At 35.2% G+C, this 22,750-nt stretch overlaps 2 protein-coding genes across 2 annotated transcripts; one reads left to right on the top strand and one right to left on the bottom strand.

The window, feature by feature from the left end:
* Nucleotides 1–24: 24 nt before the first annotated feature.
* On the top strand, nt 25–2,058 carry LOC145218651 (cyclic nucleotide-binding domain-containing protein 1-like). Its single transcript, XM_080086059.1, has one exon. The coding sequence runs from the start codon at nt 209–211 to the stop codon at nt 1,682–1,684; it is 1,476 nt and encodes a 491-aa protein (XP_079942185.1). The 5' UTR covers nt 25–208; the 3' UTR covers nt 1,685–2,058.
* LOC145218618 (cytoskeleton-associated protein 5-A-like) lies at nt 1,943–22,261 on the bottom strand. Its single transcript, XM_080086028.1, has 43 exons — nt 22,099–22,261; nt 21,849–22,039; nt 21,525–21,728; nt 21,136–21,307; nt 18,828–18,963; nt 18,660–18,760; nt 17,990–18,103; nt 17,674–17,868; nt 17,137–17,301; nt 16,834–16,962; nt 16,555–16,698; nt 16,435–16,493; nt 16,155–16,305; nt 15,874–16,025; nt 15,429–15,555; nt 15,154–15,306; nt 14,585–14,710; nt 14,299–14,438; nt 13,555–13,729; nt 13,134–13,247; nt 12,891–13,022; nt 11,974–12,180; nt 11,486–11,692; nt 11,234–11,347; nt 10,712–10,861; nt 10,309–10,512; nt 10,027–10,162; nt 9,514–9,707; nt 7,665–7,846; nt 7,252–7,413; nt 7,066–7,165; nt 6,748–6,851; nt 6,277–6,382; nt 5,908–6,101; nt 5,611–5,680; nt 5,372–5,464; nt 4,711–4,854; nt 4,362–4,487; nt 4,093–4,182; nt 2,904–3,036; nt 2,780–2,832; nt 2,353–2,487; nt 1,943–2,222 (listed from the first exon to the last, which is right to left on the bottom strand). The coding sequence occupies exons 1-43, from the start codon at nt 22,153–22,155 to the stop codon at nt 2,109–2,111; spliced, it is 5,955 nt and encodes a 1,984-aa protein (XP_079942154.1). The 5' UTR covers nt 22,156–22,261; the 3' UTR covers nt 1,943–2,108.
* Nucleotides 22,262–22,750: the final 489 nt, after the last annotated feature.

Below are 22,750 nucleotides of genomic sequence, written 5' to 3'. Positions count from 1 at the left end.
TGTGTAACATGGCAAACTTAACTTAAAGTCAACAAAAGATGTGACGTATTTATTACAGAATACTTTTACTATGAACACAATGACCCTTTGAAACACTCGATCGCTGGAACTGCGCGTCGTCGCTTTGTTGGAAGGGTTCGGGTAACATTTGCCCCAGCAACCACATTAGGCTAAGGCAGGATAGAAAGTTGGTTGTTGCTCCGTAAGAATGTTACCTGTCATTAATTATAATCAGTTAAAAGTGGTCAATGACACAGAATTTACTCGTGGTCAGGACAACGAAGATTTATTTTTAAAAAAGTTCAGAAGCATATTTAACCAGCCAATTCGACCAAAACCAGGAATACCAACTAGGAGTACAAAGTCGTTTGATTCAGCACACGCCCATGTCGGTCGCCCAAGATCTAGATTTGCCGTTAAACGCGATCGAGTATCGACCCAAACTAGAAGAGACCCACCAACTGTTTATGACAATCCACTGGCGCATGATATCCGCTTGCATATATCGCGACTGAGGAAACATGGCGATACCAAGTCGGCACAACTATCAGGTGATGACCTTGTACTCAACCGAGAACGCAATATTGGCATTCTTCGCAATTTAATGAAAAAACTACCATTTGAGAGAACGCGGCGAGAACATAAAGCAGTTTACCGGGTGCTCAAAGAAGTTTGGCCTACCGAGCTTGCATCTATTCTCGACGATAGCAAACATAGGTACCCAGTTTTGCGTGAGCTGGCAACAGTTGCAACATTAAATACAGTACCGGAAGCTGGGCTCACGACATTTGGAAATTCTGGATTACACATGATTTTAAAAGGCACAGTATTCCCGCAAACGTTGCCTTACTTAAGAAAAGTTTTATCAGCCAATGACCAGGATGACGCTGAGTTTTTTGCGTGTCCAACGCCACTTCTACGCCACCGCCACATAAAACTCCACGTCGGTGACTGGTTTGGTTCATTGGTCAAGCTTGAAGACAGGGAAGTAAACAGCAAAGTTCTATCTGTTATGACAATGGAACCATGTATGTTTCTGAAAATCTCCACCGCCGACTATAAACGAATACTGCAGAAAGTCCACCAAAGGATAGAGAATGAAAAAATGAGTGTTGTCCAATCATGTCCGTTTTACAAAAACTGGCCAGGGCTCTCTGTTCGCAAACTTGCAACATTGATAGAGTGGCGAAACCTGCCCGCTGACAGTGTGGTTGTAGCTGAAGGCGACATAGCTCCTTTTGTTGCGTTTATTCGCTATGGCAAGTGTGATGTATTTAAGCAGGTTGAGGCTTTAAAAACGATGCCGAACGGGAGGCAGCTACGTGTTTTTAAAAGTGTGCTCCTGGGTAAATTGGACGCTGGTGATTCTATCGGAGAAGACAGCATTCTCGAACGCAAACCTATTTCGTGCTCAGTTGTTTCGCACACTGATCTCGAACTTGGAGTTATCACACCCGAGAAACTGCAGCTGCTCGACGTCACCACACGAACGCTTCTCTCCCAAACGGTCGGGCCCAGATTTGCCAACATTTCAGAGGACGAAATTCATGCAAATTTCATCAAACAGGAAATGAAGGACGACTGGGACAAAATGCGACACAATTTTCTAATTCAAACCATGAACTACTGCGGAATCCGTCCAGGTTACGGGAAATGGAGACACGGAAAGGAATCTCCAGCATAGAGAATGATTTAATAGTTTTTTTTTTATTTCTCGTACCGTCTTTACTCACATAAAGATGAATGTGTTACTTCTGACAAATTACGAATTTAGTGCTTTTGATCGTAACTTCAATAAACTGCCAACACAACATATAATAAATGATTTAGACAGTGTTACTAGTTATGGTTTCGTTTTTTTTCAAAATTAAAATAACCCTCAAAATGTTTCCACAACATTATGGCGCATATTGTACTCAACGAAATTCAATACAAAGAAAAGTAAGAGAAATGGTAAATATATATTTGCGCAGCATTCCAAAACGCACACAATTTTATACATCATTATGGGAAAACTAAGTCGGAACAAAAATAATCGGCAGTGGTAGTAAGTAATCTTCACTAGTTCATGGAATGGAGGAGAGCACCAGCGTTTTAAGGGGTAAAATTTATGTGCGGTTAATTCCTTGCTTAATTTCCTCAAGTCGGCGTTTGAGATCCATTAGACCAGAGGACGTTGGACCAGTACGGGTCGAAGTTGTAGGAACGTCTGATTGTAAGTTCTGCAAAAATACGTTAGATTTTCCAGAAGTTTTTCGTAGACGAGATTTTTACATAAGGAAAAAACAAATTATTACAAAATTTAAAAAAAGTATTAGGAGATGACTGCACGACAGTGTTAGTGACGCATACCTGAGACTGGTTAGCAGTTGTGTTTGGAGCAAGTATTTTTGTCTGTACACAGTTATCAGCGTCTTTTTCTTGGTCAATTTGAGCTCGAATTTGCTCTCTGCTTAACGATGGAAGACCGGCCTTTTGCCGCAGACCCTGCAAGAGTGATTACATGAATTATATTGCTGCTTTGTCAGAAGCTTTTTCGATCATATTTGCGGAAGTGTCCCAAACCAAACAATATTTTGTGTAATAAATATCATTAGGACAAACACGTTGACATGCCATTCCTGCTTATGGTGCTTAGTTGGCCTTCGAAAGAATTTGGGTTCCAGAACCTTGGGCTGGCTGGGCTATATTGTTTTTATGGCAACTGGTATGCAGGAAATAGTAAAAATATTCTTACCGTCATATTTTGGATAGTGAAATAAACAAACTGTCTACTTACATTAAGGTATGCAAATAGGTCTTTAACTGGGGGCTTTTCCGGTATTGGCACACCTGAAAATTTAAAAGATGGTCAGATATACGCAAGGACGTAGTTGTGAAGCATTCGAGATTATATAAGTTACCAGTTCGTTCAGACTCTACTTTCTGTAAAGCAAGCTTCACATAATCCCTGTACGCGACGTCGAGCAAGTCAAGATAGGGTTTAATATTAAAACCAGGATTGTCTTGTTGGAAATCATAAAGTTCCTCCACACCCTGCGAAAAAAAATAATTGAAAAGTTTACATTCACAATGACCCAGGAAATCAACAGATGCTCTCTAAGGGTGATTCTATTTGAAATCACATTCCATTATTTAGTTGTAGTCACCAATCAAACTGTTTTAGAATATTTAAAACTAGAAGGGTGGCTTAGCACATATTGCCCTTGCATATACACTATAACCTATTTTAAAACATAAATATATTTCCCATTCTTATTTTGTATTGGGTCCCATATTAGTCACCATCTTTTATAACCTTAGTCGTTTCTGCAGGCAAAAACTCATGGGTCCCCACACATGCAAAGTTGAAAATAATGCAATTCAAGAGATAACCATGAGAAAGTCGGGTGTTGTAAGGTAAAACACAGTGATCGGCACTGGGCTTAAATAATAATACTATGTAGAATACAAACTATAAAATTAGGTTCACCCCAGATATTGTTTGAAGTATGTCCTATTTAACGTTTTAAAAAACTGACCCATTTTAGGGGGCTAGCAGGGCAACTAATTGGGTTCAACACACAAACTAAAAAATATGTAGAAACCACAATGACTCAATCAATAGTACTGCAAAATTTCAGCCCAATCCGCCAATGTTTAAAATTTCGACCACTAGAGGTGTTTTGAGCAACAACCGTTAATGTTTCTGGCGTCATAGGGCTGTTAACAAGCCCCTAGCTGCCATGGCGCAAAAACGACCACCAAGCAACCCACCAACGAGCAAAATACAACTGGTTGCCCTTGTAACACTATTGCGCCAAAGAAATCTTTCGTTTGTGGTGCCCAGTAACATACAAATACGTTTTACACTTTAGGGGCTTGTAGGCTAAAATAACCATATTTGCATGTAGATGCAAAGGTAAGTAGAAGTTCTCTGGACCAATTGACTTCGTAGTATTTTGCGTCCTTCACACCAAATAATTAATATGCGAATTTAAAATTTTATTTAACAACTCAAATAAACACATGCCAAATTTATTTTAAATAGAACAAAAATGAGCAGGAAAAAGCCTTATTTAATGAAAAATCCGTTAAATGTAATTTGCTCACCTGCTTACAATGTCGCCAGTGGCCAACCTTTTTGAATATTTCTGACAACTTAGCTTCCAAACTCTTTGTTGATAATGAGTATATATTCTCCTGTAAAAATAGTTGGTCAAAAAATAGTGGTGCACTGTTTTTACGATTTCTCTCCTTTTAGCAAAGAACAACCAAGTAGGCATGCATCGGAAAACGCAAACATTCGTTAATAAAAGAGATTTCTTTCGAATAAGCCAACGTTTTCGGTACTCATTTTTAAATGCAACAAATAAAAGAACCTTTCTTTCAGATGACACAGCTATGCGTCGCTTCATATCACCCATTGACATTTTCGAGTATTTCTGCACAGTGGCAACTACATCTGACGACTCCGGGTTGGAAATCATGTAAAGGTGATCTGCAAGCTTCAAAAACAGGAGCATTGTTAGGTGGTAGATACAAGTGGCAGAGTCCTAAACCCTATGCTGCAAATCCTACACAAAAGTTTTACACGGAATAGATTACATGGGCAAGTTTAAAGATGTTAAATAATGCAAGTAGAAGATGAGTGATAGATTACACAGCTCACTTTACAGTTTACATAGTCTGGCCTGTTCCAACAGAATTACCTATGGTTAGTTATTTTACCTTTGGTCCCATTTGTTTACAGAATATGACAACAACAGTTTTGACGGATCGTAGAGGAAAGTCATTTTCAATTCTTGCATAAACTGGATGAGTCTTAGGAAAAAATCGCCAGAATCTGTCCATCTCAGCCATCAAAGCTGCAATCTACAAACAATACTGCATTTTTAGTTGTGAAGACAAACAGGTGTACTTATCACTGTTGTTTTTTAATACATTTTTGCTGGACTTAATATGTTGTGAGATCTAGTGGAAAGCATTAAGAAAGAAAGGTTTTCAAAGATAAGGAAATAAGTTTGCAAGTTTTTTGTAATGTATTTTTTTTTTGAAAAAAGGACAATGTTTTTAAGTAGGGTCTACAGTTTTGTAAGGAATAACAGCTATACAGAGTCCACAAAAGTCTGAGGTCCCTTTACAGATCTGTTATTACATCTCTAAATTAATGGTTAAATATTATATCCATGTATATAGTCTTAATCCGTGGTTTCAATATATTTTTTAATAAGAGTAAGCAAAATAGATCAACCATAATCAAACAAACTGTACAGGGAAACACTTGGCACATTTTTAAAAAGTTATAATGAATAAAAATGGATTATATTGAGCATTAAAACATTTCCTATCCAAAAAATTATATATTACAAGAACTTGTTCATGGTCTTACATTGAGCTGTTGTTGCTGAAACCCATCACCAGTGCTGCTTGGTCCTTTATCTGATACCAGGCTTTCAACTGAACGACCAAACTTCCACAAACACTACAGATAAAACACATTTGACTTACTCAAACACATTGGTGGCACAAAAAATGAATTGATGCTATTTGAAACAACAGTCAGTAATTAGGTTACATTCAGTTGTAAACAATGGCATTTGGCTAAAATGCAAAAACTATTGTATTTACCTTAACAACTACATCAGCATAAGACTTTGAAGCAGCTTCCATGCTATCATGAAGTACACGAATAATCGCACTAAAAAACATTGTTTTTATAAAAACATACAAATCAAAAAATGTAGTCATCAACAATTCAATGTGGCCTGTTTAGCTAGTACATTTCCCATTTACCATGATCTATTTTTTTGCTTTTTATTGCATGACAGTTAATGCAGACAGAAATGCATGGGTTTTAATTGCCCTGACTTAGTGGTAACCCAAGTCATTATTTATTTGATGCCTATTTACCAACAGCTTATCTACCATGAAATCGCAGTAGGATCACAGTTTTCAAGCATTCGATGCACCAGCATGTTCATGGTTTGAGTAAGTTTTCCAACATCTTTTTCAGATAAACTGTTTAGTTGTTCGTTGATAAGAAGTTGAACAATTGTCCTTAGCAAGTCAAACATCACATAAACTGATGCTTGAGAAGCAAGAACAGGAGCAGAAAAGATCTGAAATCCAACGAAAAAATGTCAAGTGATATATTTGAATATTGCAAAGATTTTAACTTGTAATTTACCTTCCAACATAATAAACATTACACCCATGTGCTACAAATATTACATGAAAAAAATGTTAAAAACAGAAGTTGTTGACAATCTTTAACATTTACAACAAATTACTTACACACATCAGAACAGAAAAATTTGACTTTGTAAGGGAAAAAAAACTCTCATTTGAAATTTCAGCAACTTCTCTATTCTCCTGTGCTTTTAGAATCATCGGTAAATATCTGATTCAGATAAAACACAAAGTTAATGAAATCAATTCCAGAATTATTACTAAATACCAGTACATAGTAATTCAGCAAAGGGCCTATCAACTGCTCCCCGATCTTACATCACGACATTGTGTGAGAGTTTAAGAGTCAGGGGGTCACCAAAGAGGGAAATTTCTAATTTCAGGCTTGTAATAAAGAGGTTATTGAAAATGGAGGTTTATATATTTGTGTTCATATAATTACAGTTAGGCAAACTTTTCAACCCTTGTATTGTAATGATGAAGAAGTGCTTGGGCATTACTCGGAGCTCCTTAATGTAAGTTTGGGCAATGTTCCTAGGTAAAATTCATGATTTTTTTCACTTTTGCATAGGTTACCTGTCAGTGATCATTCTTAGCTGTGTACAAGTAGCAGTAAGTAGGTCATCCATTTTTCCCTCAAGCATTGGCCATTTGTCTTTTCGGCTTATTACGGCATAAAGCTGAAATGATAAACAACAACAATTTGTTGGAAAGCAGAGCTGTACCTGTATCTCAAAGAGACAGACTTGATGGTTGTTTGTTATTTTTAGACAAAAAAGCAAAAATAATGTTTAACACTCTACAAAAACAAGCAAAGGTGACATATTTTAAGGCTAAAGTACCAAGAAAAAAACTACAACCATTAAGTTGTTGGTCAATATAACATGATACTACCTGATGAGCTGCTGTGGTGCTTGCATCTATCTGTGGACTTGCCAATTGTGAAATTACAACATCAAGAGTTTTTTTAGAATTTTCCTGTGCCTGCTTGGCTCTAAAAACAGAAAAAAACTAAAAGTGAAATACATCAACAGATCAAGGAACAAAGCAACGAAATACATTTGATGACATTGGATTTACCTGAATTCTTTTATACAATCAGGAACCTCAATAGGTACAAGAAATTGGTCAATGTTCACTTCTTGAATTTGCGATAAAAGTGCAGCAACTTCAGGAATTTGCAGTGGATCTGTCATGCCAACTGTGCTTGATGTATGCTCAGACAAAGAATTCAGGGAATGGCTTTAAAAAAGTTAATAACCAGACAATTACTATCAAACTTATCAAAAATACAGTAAATGGACATGAGCACTTGCTAATCTGCATTTAGTTGTTCTGTTGATGTAGATTTTTTAATGAAAAATACCACTGCCCAATACGTTCTTCAAAACCTTTAGTCGAAGTTAAAAAAAACACCAGTTTATTGATGCAGAATATCACAATTTGTTGGGTACTGATATATTGAGGAAACGTAAGAAAGAACCCATTCATACCTTGGTGCAGGTTGGGCAATTTGTTGCTTAGATGGCGGAAGTTGGGATTTTGTTTCCTTTTCTTTCTTTACAACATTTGTTGCTGAAGCTGGTGCTTTCACAGCTTGCTGAGGTGGATTTTCGCTAAACTTTCCTGAGCGTTTCACTCGTTCCTCCAACATACTCATGTCTTTTTCATTTAACTACAAACAAACAAAATGTCAAGTATTAATGCAGCAACTGGACAAAAAAATTAAACTAAACTAGATGGGGGCTTAGCACATTTTGCTATAGCATATACACTACAACCTATTTTGCAATGGTAGTATTAGGCCTACCATATGTCCTCTGTTTGGAGGACATGTCCTCCTTTTTAACGAAAAGCAAGTTGTCCTCCAAGGACAATAAAAGATACCCAAATGTCCTCCTTTTTGAATTTTCTGTATTTGCTAAATAGCTAAATAACAACTACAAGGGTGGCTTAGCACATTTTGTCGTTGCATTTCCACTATAACCTATTTTAAAACATAAATATATTTCCTATGCTTATTTTGCATTGGGTCCCATATTAGCCATCGTCTTTTATAACCTTCGTAGTTTCTGCAGGCAGAAACTCATGGGTCCCCACACATGTAAAGTTAGAAATAGTGCATTTCAAGAGATAAACATGGTCCACATTAGGGATGTGCCAAAACTGCAAATGTTCTGTTTGGTCGAGCACCGAGCATCTCACTTTAATGCTCGGTGCTCGGCCGATCACGCTCGGTGCATTATGACGTCACAAAAAATGGGCATGAATATACAAGTTTAACGCTCGGGTCAGTTTGTGCAACTGCTTGGCCGAGCATCGAGCATCAAAAACAGCAAAGCTCGAGTACTCGGGTTCTGGCTCGGCTCGGCCCATCCCTAGTCCACATGCTACCCAAATTTGAGCCAATTCCGACACTGTTTTATGAACTTACCCATTTTAGGGGGCTAGCAGGGTTACTAATGGGGTTTGACGCTAAACTAAAAAAATATGAAACCTCAATCAATAGTACTGCAAAATTTTAGCCCAATCTGTCAATGTTTAAAATTTCGACCACTAGAGGTGTTTTACCAAGCAACCCACCAAGAGTAACATACAACTGGTTGCTGTTGTAACACTATTGCGCCACAGAATTCTTTTGTTTGTGGTGCCCAGTAACATATAAATACGTTTTACACTTTAGGGGCATGTGGGGTAAAAATAAAGTTGGGGCTACAGGGTTGAACACAACAATCGACACCTATAAATGCCATACTCTACAAGCTATCCAAATTTCAGCCAATTCCGACATTGTTTACAAACTCACTCATTTTAGGGGGCTAGCTAGGTAACTATTGGGGCTACAGGGTAAAACACAACAAACGACAACTTAAAGTGGGACAATGAACAAACTGTCTAGGGCTAGCAGGGTAAATACTGGGGTTATCAAGTTAAACGAAGCAGATGGCACAGCTACATAACTGTATCTACCATCTGTAAAAATTTCATCTCAATACATCAAAGATTTCATACCAAAACTGCATGGGCAAACTTCACCGGAGAAAAAAGAAAAAAAAACTACCGGTAAGTGAAATCAAAATGTGTCCCCTTCAGGGAAGGGGACCCATAATTGCCACATTTTTAAAAGGTGTGGAGTACGCCAAATCAATGAGTAGGCAGGTTTGGTAAAACAAAGGTAATAACAGATCATACATATTATATACTGATAAAGTGCAATAAATGTAAATGCTTTCATGCCTTAGCTGTATATCAAAAAGTATAGTTTGGTAACTCGTAGCATGTATTGGTCAAGATAGAACATGTATAATGATCTTTTTAGTTGCAATAATAAAATTTACTCACTCTTCCAACTTGCTTAAAAACAATGTCACCAGAAACATTGTATGCAGCAACAATCGCATTAAGGGAAGACGAGCGGACACCCTTGTCCCTATCACTGATGTTTGTTGCAATTTCTTTGAGGGCTTTCGCAGCTGAAGGTTGACAGACACTAACCCCATATGTTTCAATCAACAATGCAATATGGTCCAAACATTCTGAAATTCCAAAAATAGCCCTTTTGGTATGCTAAAAACACTAATAAGTCCATGACTGTGGGTCAAATGTTTAATAAAAGGAATGTTGTAGGTACTAAACAATTTAAACATGAAATTACAGTTCGCATAAGCTGCATGGAAATGTGAAAACAAGTCCATTAGAGTGAAGCATAATGTCTTCCGAATTTTAAAAGTGTTTTTCAATAAACAGTTTTACATGACCTTGTTTAGCAAGAAATTAAGATGTTTAGCAGTGATATGACAAGTAATGTATTTGATATCTCCAACTTTTTTCCAATTATTCAAAAACACAATTTACCTGATCTCTGTCTGGAATTCTTTGATTTAATTCCATCCATAATGTAGTTGAAAAGTTTACTTGCCGGATAAACATTTGACACTTGTTTTAAAATTCCATGCACTGCTTTTCTAATGTTGTCTTTATTTTCCCCAATCTAATATATATTGTCAATTAAAAAAATGTACTCCACAAATTTGTTTAGTTTGAAAGAATTCTCTACATTTCAGTTATTTCGTATTAAAGAAAAATCATCGAAGTGTTGAAACAAACTATTACACCTGTACCAAACAATTTTCTCACCTTTATCATAAGATGAGGAAGAAAAGAGGCCAGTTCATAGTCACTGGCTTTGTAGGAGTTTTCAATCAGTTTGTCAAACAGAACTTTTATATATTCCAAACATTTAATGTGAACTGTTGTGTTTTTATCATAAAACCTCAGTGTGAACCATCTCAATAAAATGTCCATACAGTTAACAGTGGAAGCCCAATCCGAAGACATTGCCTGTTACCAAAAAAATAAAGAATACAACCAACCAATTATTTTAACTGCTATATTATTTTCTAGAGATTTTAGCAAAACTTAAAACTTTTGCTTAAAAATTTATTATAAAACCCTGTGATTGGTAAAATTTCAAAAAATTCCATCTTAAGAGCACTATTTGCGTGGGTTGGAAAAGTGGATATATATTTATGTGATGTACCTGTGATAACATTGAAATTGCTTTCAGATGATGTTGAAAATCAGCATGAAACATCTCTGACATCAGCGTGGAACTGACACAAGGCACAAGTTGTTGTTGTAGTTGTGTAACCAGATCTTCACGAGGAGTAGGAAAGTTCCACTTGATTGTCTGACAAATAAATGGCAAAACTAAGTTATTGCGGTGGTAGGGATACAGCAAGGGACAAGTAAGAGATTCTTGCTCCACTGGGGCATTAGGTAGTGCAAGGGAAAATACTTTACAATTCTAACAATGTTTTAAGGAGTGAAAGTAAAAACTAATGAACATAATTTACATGTCATGTTTCAAACATGTCAAGAAACATGTAAATGTACCGACATAAAAAAAATAGTAATATGTGAAATTTCAATAACACTGCTACATTATTACTGAGAGTTCAATCCTCACTACTAAGCGCTGTGTTTTTTCACACACAAAACAGCCCAGACCAGAGGCATGAAAAATCAGTCATTTATGGCAGGCATATGATTATTAATTTACTTTCAGTTTAATTTCATCCTTCATTCTTTGTTCCTTTCCATTTTGATTTGGTATGAAAAGTGGTGAAGTATCTTCCTCAGCTGCTTGTTTCTTTGATGTCGTTGTCGGTCGTTTCTGTAAAAAAGGTCATGTAACTTTTAATGGAATGACTCTTCCTCCAAAAAGAGCATGATACTGATGTAAAGTAGATTATAGAGGCAACATATGAAGTCCTACAAACAAAATCATATGCAAATCCAAACAAGTTATTACATTTGTTGTTCGTTTTTCTTTAGCAGTTTGATTTTTGCTTGTGCCAGTGTTTGATGTTTTTGTTTCCTCCTTGTCAGGTATTTCTGCAACCACTTGTTTAGTTGTACTTGTTGTTGTTGAAGCTTTCTTGTTTGTTTTTGCAGGGGGAGGAGGCATTTGCTCTCTGGCTTTTTCAAGCAAAGCAACGATTGTTGATTTGGAAGAAGCCTGAAATCACAATCAATGGTTAAACGCACATTTTCAAAAAAAAACCAACAAGCTTTAATAGAAACAAAGAAAATAGTGTACAAGTAGAAACAACTAGAAAAGATTTTTTTGCAGTTTTATTGTTTCACATGGGTAATGAAGCTCTAAACTTCAAACACACCAATGTAGAGACCTGTTTTAGATTATGGCCTGTGTCTGTCAAAAAGTGCTTACCATTTAGGTGCTAAGTAAGAATATTGTAGATATGGTTTGTATATTCACCACATTCAGTTCAAACTTACCCCTAGTTTGGATGTACCATGTAGCATTTTATCATAAGACAGGTGTTTCATTATGACTGGAATGAACGCTTGTGCCTTTGCACGGACCTCACCACTTCTGTCCTCGCAACATGAGTAAAGGACAGTAATGCAGCCTTCCAAACCCTCTTTTGAACTAGTCGGCAACTTTTTCGCTGCACCTAGTTTGTCTGATAACCAGTTGAAGAGCTAAACATAGCAACAACAAAATTGTGGTACTGTTAAAACATCCGGTAACAATTTCTATTCAAGTTTACATACAGACCCTCGCAATGAGCTAACCACAATCTGAGCCCATGTGACACATTATTTATTTTGTCAAACTTGACAGGCCAGTGCTTCCCAACCTTTTCCAGCTCACGGCCCACTTTTAAAAAAAAATTTGGCGGACCACCGTTGAATATTGTGACAAAACCACAATGGAAAAAGAACTATAATTAAGAAAGAAAAATAATAACCGCACAAGCAATACTTGTGTTAATGTGAAGCCTGAGCTTGATGATTTGATATGATGAGATCAAGTCGGAGTTTAATAGGAGACAAGCTCACACGCAATGCAGCATTTAGTGTCTCAGTGTTAAGACTGTTTCATGTCTTTGATTTCGTTATAGTTACTAATACAAGTAGTGTTGTGATGCGACAATTGCAGTTTAAGTACTGCTGTGACGTGACAATTGCATTTTGTTTGTGTTTAACATGAAATCTTATGCAGCTTTCATAGCAAGCAATATTATATTTTAGAGAAATATAGTTAAACTTGAAAGTATGTTCTTTCTGAGAACTTCTCACGAACTGTGTAACTTTTTAAACTTCTATATTGGTATGGTAATATCTTGAAAAGCTTCGCGTCCCACCGGTTGGGAAGCGCTGGTTTAGGCAACCAGAATTTTATGCTATACCTCGATTCTTAAGAATGTTTGTTTGGCCACAGCAAGTGCAGATGAAATGTTGTCGCCTTCAAGCCACATTGATATTTTAGTATTCTCGGACCATTCATCCATGCATTTTAATGCTGCTTGTCGTACTTGGGGCTAAACATGAAAATTGTTTAATTACAATAAAATCCAATTTTAACGACTCATTTCACATAAGGCTTCGAATGTGAAACAATATTTTACAAAAAAATGTAGGACAATCCTTACCTTGCTGTCTGCAAGCACAGCTATCAGGTTAGATAGAATTATAGGAAGGTGTTTTGAGCAATGTGGACCAAGAGCTTTTGCCAGTTGGGTTAGGATATTCACAGTGGTTGTTAGCTGGGCAAATCAAAACAAATGATAAATAGAATATTTCGTTAACTGGAATACAAGATGCGGATAAGTTCATTTATTTTTTAAAAATTAATCTAGCCATCAGCGCACTTAACAAATGTCAGTGAACTGCACTAACAAAGAACTCTGATTTATCCAACTCTTTGAATGTAACTTTTGTCATTGAAGTGAAATGATTAAAACCCATATATTCTGTACCAAAACATTCATTCCATCACATTGCTTGTGAGAGCACTACCAAGCAGCGTAATCATCAAAATTTCCCTGCTACTCTTTTGTGTAAAAAACTCACCAGAATTTTGTTTGAATCAACAAGTCTTGCTTTTAATGCAACTGGCAAATCACCGATGTTGGCTTCCACAAATTTTGCCTCATCCAAGATGCCAATGACAGTCTCAAGAGCCTCTTTCCTTTCTTTCCAATTTTTATCCGACATTTTAGTGATAAGAGAATCAGTAATCTTCGAACTGCAGATGATTAAAAAATTGTGGTGTGTTGCATAGCTGTGGTTTCTAAACTTTTTAGAAAGAGAGTGACTCAAATGTTTACAAAATTTAAGTTTTGTGAATTTCCCCACCAATTTTTCTGTAAACTGGGGCGGTTTATCAAAAGTAAAGGTTTAACGAAAAAAATCATTCAGGCCATCAAAAAAGAAAAAAATATATATCAAGTAATTTATGCATTATCAGTTACAACTGACAAAACTTTGCAATAACACAGATTTATAAAATGATTTTAAACCATGAGAAATGATTAAGGCACAAATTTGATGCTTTTCTTACAAAAACAGGTAACCAATAATTTTGTTTGCCACCAAACTTTTTTGGGCTGTGACCATACTTTGAAAAACACTGGTATTAACAAATATTTACCAAAACAAATTGTGTTGCAACCATGCCAGGCAGTACTCCAACCAACAAAAAATAAATGTAAAGAAATTTGAGATATTAACTAAAGGGCTTGGCATTTAGGTTGGCCAAATCTGTTTACATGGTAATATATTTATTTAGTATGAAACTTCCTGACATGTACCAACCTGATATCTACTCGAGTGACCATGTTATCAATATTAAAAGCTTCCTCCACTTCATCGTCGGATGCAGCAGCATCAACTGAATCAGCTGCTGATGATGTTTTCGTCCCACGTGTTGGAGCTGGTGGACTCGAACCTTTCACCTTATTTTGTATTATAGGAAATAATTTGAAGTGAGTCAAAAAAGAAAAAAAAACATAAAAAATAGAATAGGTACAAACCGTACTTCACCAACATAGTTTTGGGTAATGTAATGTAAATGTGATTTATACTACACCCTTACTCCTACCTTTTCTATTTCAGAGTCAATTTGTTGAAGAAGTGTTGGTTTCTCACTTTCAAAGAACATTCTCACTTTATCCCCAATATACATTGCCAGTGTTCCAATAACTGATAATGCAGCTGTCCTTACTGCCTATTATAAAGCAATACCAGTTTCAGCACGGCCATGTAACAGAATACCAGACTTGTAAAAACACACTTCAGTTTCAAAGTTAAAATCTGGAACAAGCCATTTGGTTTATGTACACTATTATGTCAATGGTGTCTTTATAACACTATATACAACTAAAAGTACATTAACATCACAACTTGTTTGTGATGCTTACAACAAAGTGGGGGCAGTCGGAATCATTATTTGATGTTATATTTGTCAAAAACATTGTACAAATTGTTGATGAAATTTTAAGATATACCCCACTTCAAACTAAATTCATGTTTATATTCAAACAAACATTAACAAAAGAGGCAAGTTCAGTTAAATGTCAGTCATTGAAGCTAAATCTGTTGCTTAACAGCAAAGGTAGTAAGCACTTAAGTAACACCTAAAATGTAAAAAGTTAATTTACAGACACTCACAGGATTAGTAGCAGCAAGGGCAACTTTCAGTTTATCGATGACAAATTTGACATTCACCCCAGTAAGACCAAATTCCTTGATATTTGCAGCAAACCATTGCAAAGATTCACTCTGAATTTTAGGATTTTTTTGACCCATAGCACATTCAATCACCTAAAATACAAAAAAATTTAAAGACGACAAGTTTTAAAAGCCTTATATCAAACTTTGCACATACTTTATGTGATAAAGTGAATGCTTTATTAAAATAACTTTTAGGGTAGATAGTAAATCACCTGGTCAACAACCCAAGAAAACTGAGTTGCTTCGCAAATGGCAGACAGTGCAGTTTTAGCAGATAATCCACATTTCACATCCCCAATTTTATCAACAGTTGAAGAAAGACAAACATTTGCAGAGGTTCTTTGAAAAAGTATATAAATAGTTAATGAAATTATTATGGAACCTAAAGTCTTGATGCAATAAATGTTCTTGTTGTTTGAAAATATTCCAGTTAAGTGTTTCCACTATACAGCCCTTTCAAAACACTTGTTTTCATTTTATTTTTTCCATATAATTTAATGGATTTAGGTAGTTTTGAAACTGTTGGTAACTAACCATAGATTTGTGTTCTTCATGATACAACTAAACAAACTTTATCCACCAGAATTGGTACAGTTGACAACTAAATTTGCTTGAATGCTTTGTGCATTTATCCAAATGCTTGTCTGATTAACTTACCTTGTGAATTTTGCATTAAGGGCAAGAAATTCAAGAATTTTGAATTTTTCATTGAGGCAATTAAAATTGTTGTCTTTCCATCCTGGCTTCAATGAAAGAAATCTAACAAACGCTTGACATGGGATTGTGTTTTTCTCAAGCATCTTTAATTTCTGCAAAAAAACAATATATATTTTCATACAAGTTCAACTTTTATTATACATTCAGTAGCTATGGTCTTTAGATGTAACAAGCTTTCAATCCTTATCAGTTGTAAAATAATGTTTATGTGCCAAACAAACCTGAAACGTTGATTGTAAACCAGCAAGCCTTTCTTTCCAGTTCATGTTTGTAATTTGCGATTTTTCTTCAGCAGAAATATGTGCTGATACTAATTCTTCTACTGCTTCATCACCCAATTCCTGTTCTGATGCAACTTCAACACTCTGTGACCTGTGATAAAGTGACCATATTAGTTATAAGAGACAACCCTTGCATTGTATTTCCATTTTAAACAGCTACCTAGTCATATATATGCACACTTATAATTATTTTTTTTTACTTTTCTTAGTCACATCTTACTTGGGTGTAGCCTTTTTTCCACCTTTTACCGTTTTTGGTTTGGCAGATGAAGTGGTCGTCTATCCAAAAAAAAACACAAAACTCTCAGCAAACATAAAAACATGTTTGGTAAAACTTTACCTTCGCTGGAGCTGTTTTTGCAGTTTTTGAAGTAACTTGTTTACTTGTGGTGGCTTTTTCTGGTGCTGGGGTTTGTTTCGCACCTCCATTGGTTTGTGCTGCTTTTGCTGATCCAACAACTGCCTTGCCGGCATATTCATTTATCTACAGTAGCACATAGATAGTGAAAGACCAAGAAAATGTTAAACAACCTTTACCACAACATTTTAGTGAACACACACAAAACCTAATGTAAAAAGGGATGTCTGAAAAAATAAACTATGCAAAGAAAACAATTACCTTGTCAAGTTTGAGCTTATCAAGGTCGCCAATAAATTGCTGAAGTTTACTCTCACCAACAAGTTTAGACATCATCCCTATAGATTGGTATGCAGAATCCCGAACATCTGGAGTACTGTGGTCAATATTCTAAACAAGCACAATCAAACAAAATTTGTGAAACAGGCAACATTATCTAATTATTTGCAATGGAATTAAAAGTTTCATACATAAAACCCCAAAACTGCAAAAGTTGCCATTTTACTCATTGGCAATCTTTAACTTTATTTGCTTAGGAGATTTATAATGAGAAATGTGTTTTACCTTTAACAATGGCTGAATAAACAGTTTCATAAGTGCTTTGTTCATTAAGGCAGCTTTAGTCTTGGACAAGGATCTTGATAAAAAATATCCAGTTTGAGCTCGAATGGCTGGGTTTTTGTGCTGCAAAAACTCAACACATGTCTCGGAGATAGCTTGAATTGTGGTCTGTGATAAATACTTTTTGGTTAATTCATGTTTACCTGTCTTTAGGGTAACAAAACTAAATATGTCATGCTCTTGATGACCATCTAACAGTATGTGACTTACAGCAGTTTCATGTGGTTACTATGTGTAGGAAATATGTTACTCCATAAAATCCTGCTAGGATAAAAAATCTACAGAAATCTAAAACATCAGACCATGCCAAGCAATTTGGATTCATAAAGTTGTCAGTAATCTTTGTTACAAAGCTTCCACAAAAGTGAATTTTCGAAAACAGGAATGTACTGTAATGGTTTTCTGTTTAACACAGTTGTCAAAAAAATGTTTATTTCTGTTGAATGCCCCGTTTAACATAGTTTTATAACTATAACTTACAGATAAAAATATTGCATCAACAGCTTCTCGTAAAGCAGTAACAACCATTATTTTTTTTTCTTTGAACTTTTCCAGCATAGCGTCCAAACACAGAATGGAATAGGGTTGAAACTTCTTACGTAGGCCAGTTGCAAGCCCACCCAAACATTTGACGGCAATTGTAACCAGCATTATGTTTGTATCTTTTGACACAACCTTTAAAATAAAAGATGTGTAATTTGTGCGTATGTAAACATTTCTAAGGAGTATTTTTTTGAGAAAAAAACAACAATATGAAAACGTAAGTCCAAACATTTGGATGGACAGGGGATTATACCTTTTTTAATGCCTTGACAAAGTCACCATAATCCCCAGGTGATATTCTGGGAAATGAAGTAAGTGCCTCGCAAGGTTCCAAAACAAGTTTTCTTTCCTGCCACTTTTTTTCTTCCTGCAATTAAAAAATAAAAAGAGTTATTTTAGAAGTGACAAAGGCCAACTTAGCCCAAAACATTTTGCTTGTTTGTTTCTGTTTTATCCGCATGTGTATTGACAACACCAGAATTTGTCTTATGACTGTTAATTAGTTCAAGCTATCAGTTACTGCAGGTTGGAGCTGCTTAAGTTTATCACTTTGGAAAAATCAAGCTTTGACATAGTCTCACCCTACCTGGCAGCAAGAACCATATATATTTGGTATTTTATTATGTCATATAGTTTGCACACCAACAAATGGATCCACAATCAATGCCTAAGCATACCTTATGGTACATAATTCACCTTTTTTATTTTATTTTTTAATAGTAACTTGTCAAAAATTAGTTTAATTTTAACGCTCTATAATAAAATTGGTCCCCTTATGTTTAATGATTGTTTTTGTGATACTTTCCATTTGCACACCCATTGGGTAAATAATTCAAAATTTGTTTTGGATTCAAAAAAAAAGATTTCAAAAAGTAGGAAATTATTCCAAAACAGAGTCTGGATTGACAAATACAGAGACTTACAATTTTTTCATAGAAGCCTTTTGGCAATTGGGAAAGAATTTCTTTTGGTTCCAACAAGTCATAAGGATCCACAACTTCAGCTACATCACCTTGTTCGGCATCTAACAAAAACATAATAGTTACATTTCACATGTCCACTCTAAGGCTTTTTGATTTGTTTTCTCATACCTCCACCAGCCTGTTCACATTCTGCAGCTTTGGCCTCCATTTTTTCTCGCAGATCTTGTTGTGATCTCATGAATCTAGTTTGTTTTGCATTTCCCCCTGATCCCAGTTTTTCCCACTCAACTTCCAACTCCTTCAGCTACAACACAAAAATGTTGTTACACACCAAAATGGATCATCACTAGGGCAATTATTTTTTGACCTAAAAAACGAAAAATTTTGACCTACAAATTGAAAATTTTGACAAATTTTGACTTAAAAAACTTTTTTTTGACAAAATTTTGACCTATGAATAATTCAAGTAGTTAAATTACGCATTATCGTTCAAAAAGTTAAAATATGGCTAGGCTAATCTAACTAGAACGAAAGAATGTGCAAAAGTCTAAGAGAAGGGCAAAAATCTGAACATAGACCTAACCTATTCTGAAAAGGGAATGAGCTAATTAAAAATCACTGCCAAAAAACTGCAGCTAAGACACAACGAAAATTATTCAATACATTTGTACAAACGAAAGATACATGAAGTATCTAAAGCAAAACCGAAGCAAGAGCTGCACCTAACCTGCAGCTGCCATAAAATGACTTGGGAACTACCAAAATTTTGCACGTTTTGAGGTGTGTTGAGCATCACGCCATATCAACCTAATTGTTTCACTCACTTGATGGTTTATGATTTGCAATAATTGGGGCAATGGGCCAATTACAACAGTATAAAGTAGGCTACAAGGTGTAAAACAAATAGTTTGCTGGCAGTGCAACCTCTACAACACCACGACAATGCAGTTTGTAAACAATTTTAACTTTGTAAAAAAATTTGACTTTGTAAACAATTTTGACAATTTTTGACCTATTCTAAAAATTTTGACAAAATTTTGACTTTTTTTGACAAGTCAAAAAATATATGCCCTAATCATCACAAAACTAAAAGTATACATTCCAAAATTAATAAAAGATATGCAATGTCCAGCTGAAAGTTTTTTTCTAATATCAGCAAATGCAACTACAGCCGACTGTTGACATTTTGATTACTGCTTAATTCAACTGGTACAAATCTACGTCACACGCCTCTGTACTTGACAATAATGATTAAAAAAAAACATGTAAAATTTAATGCATATAAATTAAACACAGTACTCTTGGCAAATTTTTAAAGCCCTTTTAGTACCTATATACAATGTAGGCTGTATGACATTTGCAACATTACCAAAGGAGAAATCTTTGATGCTACAGTCAACCTTTCATATGCTTTGGGAGTTACAGATAATATTGGCAAATTATCACCAGAATCATTTTCACTGTTGACTAAGACTTTGGGATTTGAAAAGTTCAGCGAGCGTTTAAAGCCATCCACTGCCAGCAATCTTGCAACAGCATCATAAGGTTTTTCTTTGTACAAAATCTCATTTTCTGGATTTGTTTCTTCCTGATAGTTGGATTTTATTTCAGGTTTATCATCTTGTTTATGTTCCTCATTGATTTTAAAATCTGCATCTTGGACCTGCTCATCATATTCACTGGATGGTAACTTTGATTTAGTTTCTTCATTTTGGTCCTCAGTCAAAGCAGTTTGCAGTTTAACTTGAGACAACTGTTCTTCATCTGACAAATTATTTTCTTGATATTGCACTTCACAGCTAGATGGTTGAACAGATTGTATGCTAATTACTGAACCAAATTCTTCTTGCGAACTTGACATTTTTACTAGGACTCTTCAAAATATTTTGCCTTTGCAAATACAACTTAATTTAAATAACAGACACTATAAATAAGCAAAACATGCCCTGTTCTAGCAAACAACACAGTTATGATTCGAGAATATGAAGACATAACAATGATTTGGTAAGAACACAACTACTTTTCACTCCATACAATATGGCATCATTTTGATATCTGACAACAACCATTCTGAGACAACACGGTGAACAGTGAAAATATGTCACAGTATCATGTGTCTATTTAAATGCCTAGTAGGGACAGAAGATATAAGTACACAACAGGAGAAAAAGACTAACAATTGATACATTCTTCGATCTTTGTTATTGTAACCATTGTTTGAGAAATTCAATAGACCAACTATGTTCGATGTTTCATTTAAATTCAATGTGAGATTCTTTAAATATTTTCAGAAAAAAATAATAGTTTTCAAATGAAAAAAAAACTTTTGCGTTGATTTCTGTTTATTAGGATGAAATTGCCATTTTGCCCCTGCTAATACAAATTAGACACTAATTTTGTTTATTAAACTAAAATATATTTGATTCTAATGCAATATTGGATAAAACTAACAAATGCCTTAACACAGCCTGCTTACCACTACAGGATTAATGCCCTGTAAAGGTGTTTGTATGGCTGTTCCAATCCATTTGTAGATTTCAACAAAAAGGGATTTTGTGGATTCTCGAACATTTTTGTCCCTGTGGTCCAACAGCTTTATTGATTGCTTGATAATTGGTTTCACTGATATTACTTTGGTGCCAAACTCTCTAAAAACAGATTTTGTGTTTTCGTTAAATAATATAGTTTAGTTATTATGTATTTACACTATATTACAATTAAAAACATTGAGCCAAATCCTGCTAAATTATTAATCAATATGTTTCATAGTTTGTATTTATTTGATAATTGCATTCTACAACTACAAGAGGAAAAGTATTTTTAGGTTTGTTAAAATTAAAAATAACGAAGAGCAGTTGCACTTACGACAGGCCCTTTACAATGGCATCCAAGCAAGCATGAACAATCTTGGGCTGTTTGTTAGATAAGCCCTTTAGCAATTCCTCAATAGCCAACTCATTTTTGTCAATCTCAATGTACATTACACAAACTTCAATGCCCATTTCTCGTAACTTAGGTTTGCTGTTAAAACACTTGGCCAGAATTCCTGAAATGACTTCTCCACCAGTCCTTAAAAAGCAAACATTTTTGTCACATTATAGAATGTACTACACTACACATGGCATATGAAAAAACATTACAGAAACTTTTGGTTAATGCATTGTTAAGTGCATATATATGTAGACTTACTTTCCTGCACAGTGGGCTCGTTGAACAAAGAGGAGTGTGGCTTGCAAACCTTGCACCCGATTTAGTTCATTTGTGTCAGTGACAAATTTTTTTACAAGTCCAAGGTATTTGGAAAACTCTGGGCTTTTTTCATCATACTTTTGAAAGTTTTTAATGCACTCTTTGTAACCCTCCGCTCTGGCTTTCCATGACTATAAAAACATGTTTTAACTAATGATACACCAGTCAAAGTAAAAGATGCAGTGCTTACTGTATGTTGAACTTTTTGGTCAGATGACAACTTCTTCCATTCATCTTCATCAGCCATTATTGTAAACTACAGTTTTGTTTTAAATGTACCCGATTTGGTCACATTCACACAAAGAGACACAAAACACTAATTGGACTCTAAACAAATTCAATAAAACCAATTCCAAGAAATAATACAGAAGTTCAACATTAACAAATCTTGCCAGAACCCAGCAACAGAATTTACAGTAACATGTACAGACAGAGTTGTACTATTAATCCAATCTGCATACTTAAGTTAGTTTTGCAAATTTTTGTACCGCAAAAATTTAGCACAAAGTGCTGCTGGATCCTCTTTATCACAAGATCTTGTTGGGAACTGCTATATACTGCAGACTGGATGTTAAGGCCTTTTATATAACCTACATGTCCATTCAAAGATCTTACATATAACAGTGAACCCACAAAAATCAGACTTGGCCAGGCTTATGGGGCTACGGTAAACTAGTGGGCCATGACTAATTATAACAAACACATCATTGGCAATGTGTACAATGTCAAAGGCCATTAACAAATTGTTTACCCAAGGTGGCAGCTTTCTTAGTCTCAGAGTTGGTTGTTTAAATAGTTATTTTTTTATTTTCTGAGTAGGTTGTAAATAGATTCTATTGAAA

This window comes from Phallusia mammillata, chromosome 1 (genome assembly GCF_965637545.1).
Source record: "Phallusia mammillata chromosome 1, kaPhaMamm4.hap1.1, whole genome shotgun sequence".
Classification (NCBI taxonomy): domain Eukaryota; kingdom Metazoa; phylum Chordata; class Ascidiacea; order Phlebobranchia; family Ascidiidae; genus Phallusia; species Phallusia mammillata.
Note: the sequence above shows the minus strand (reverse complement) of the source record. Positions and strands in the feature narration are given on the sequence as shown.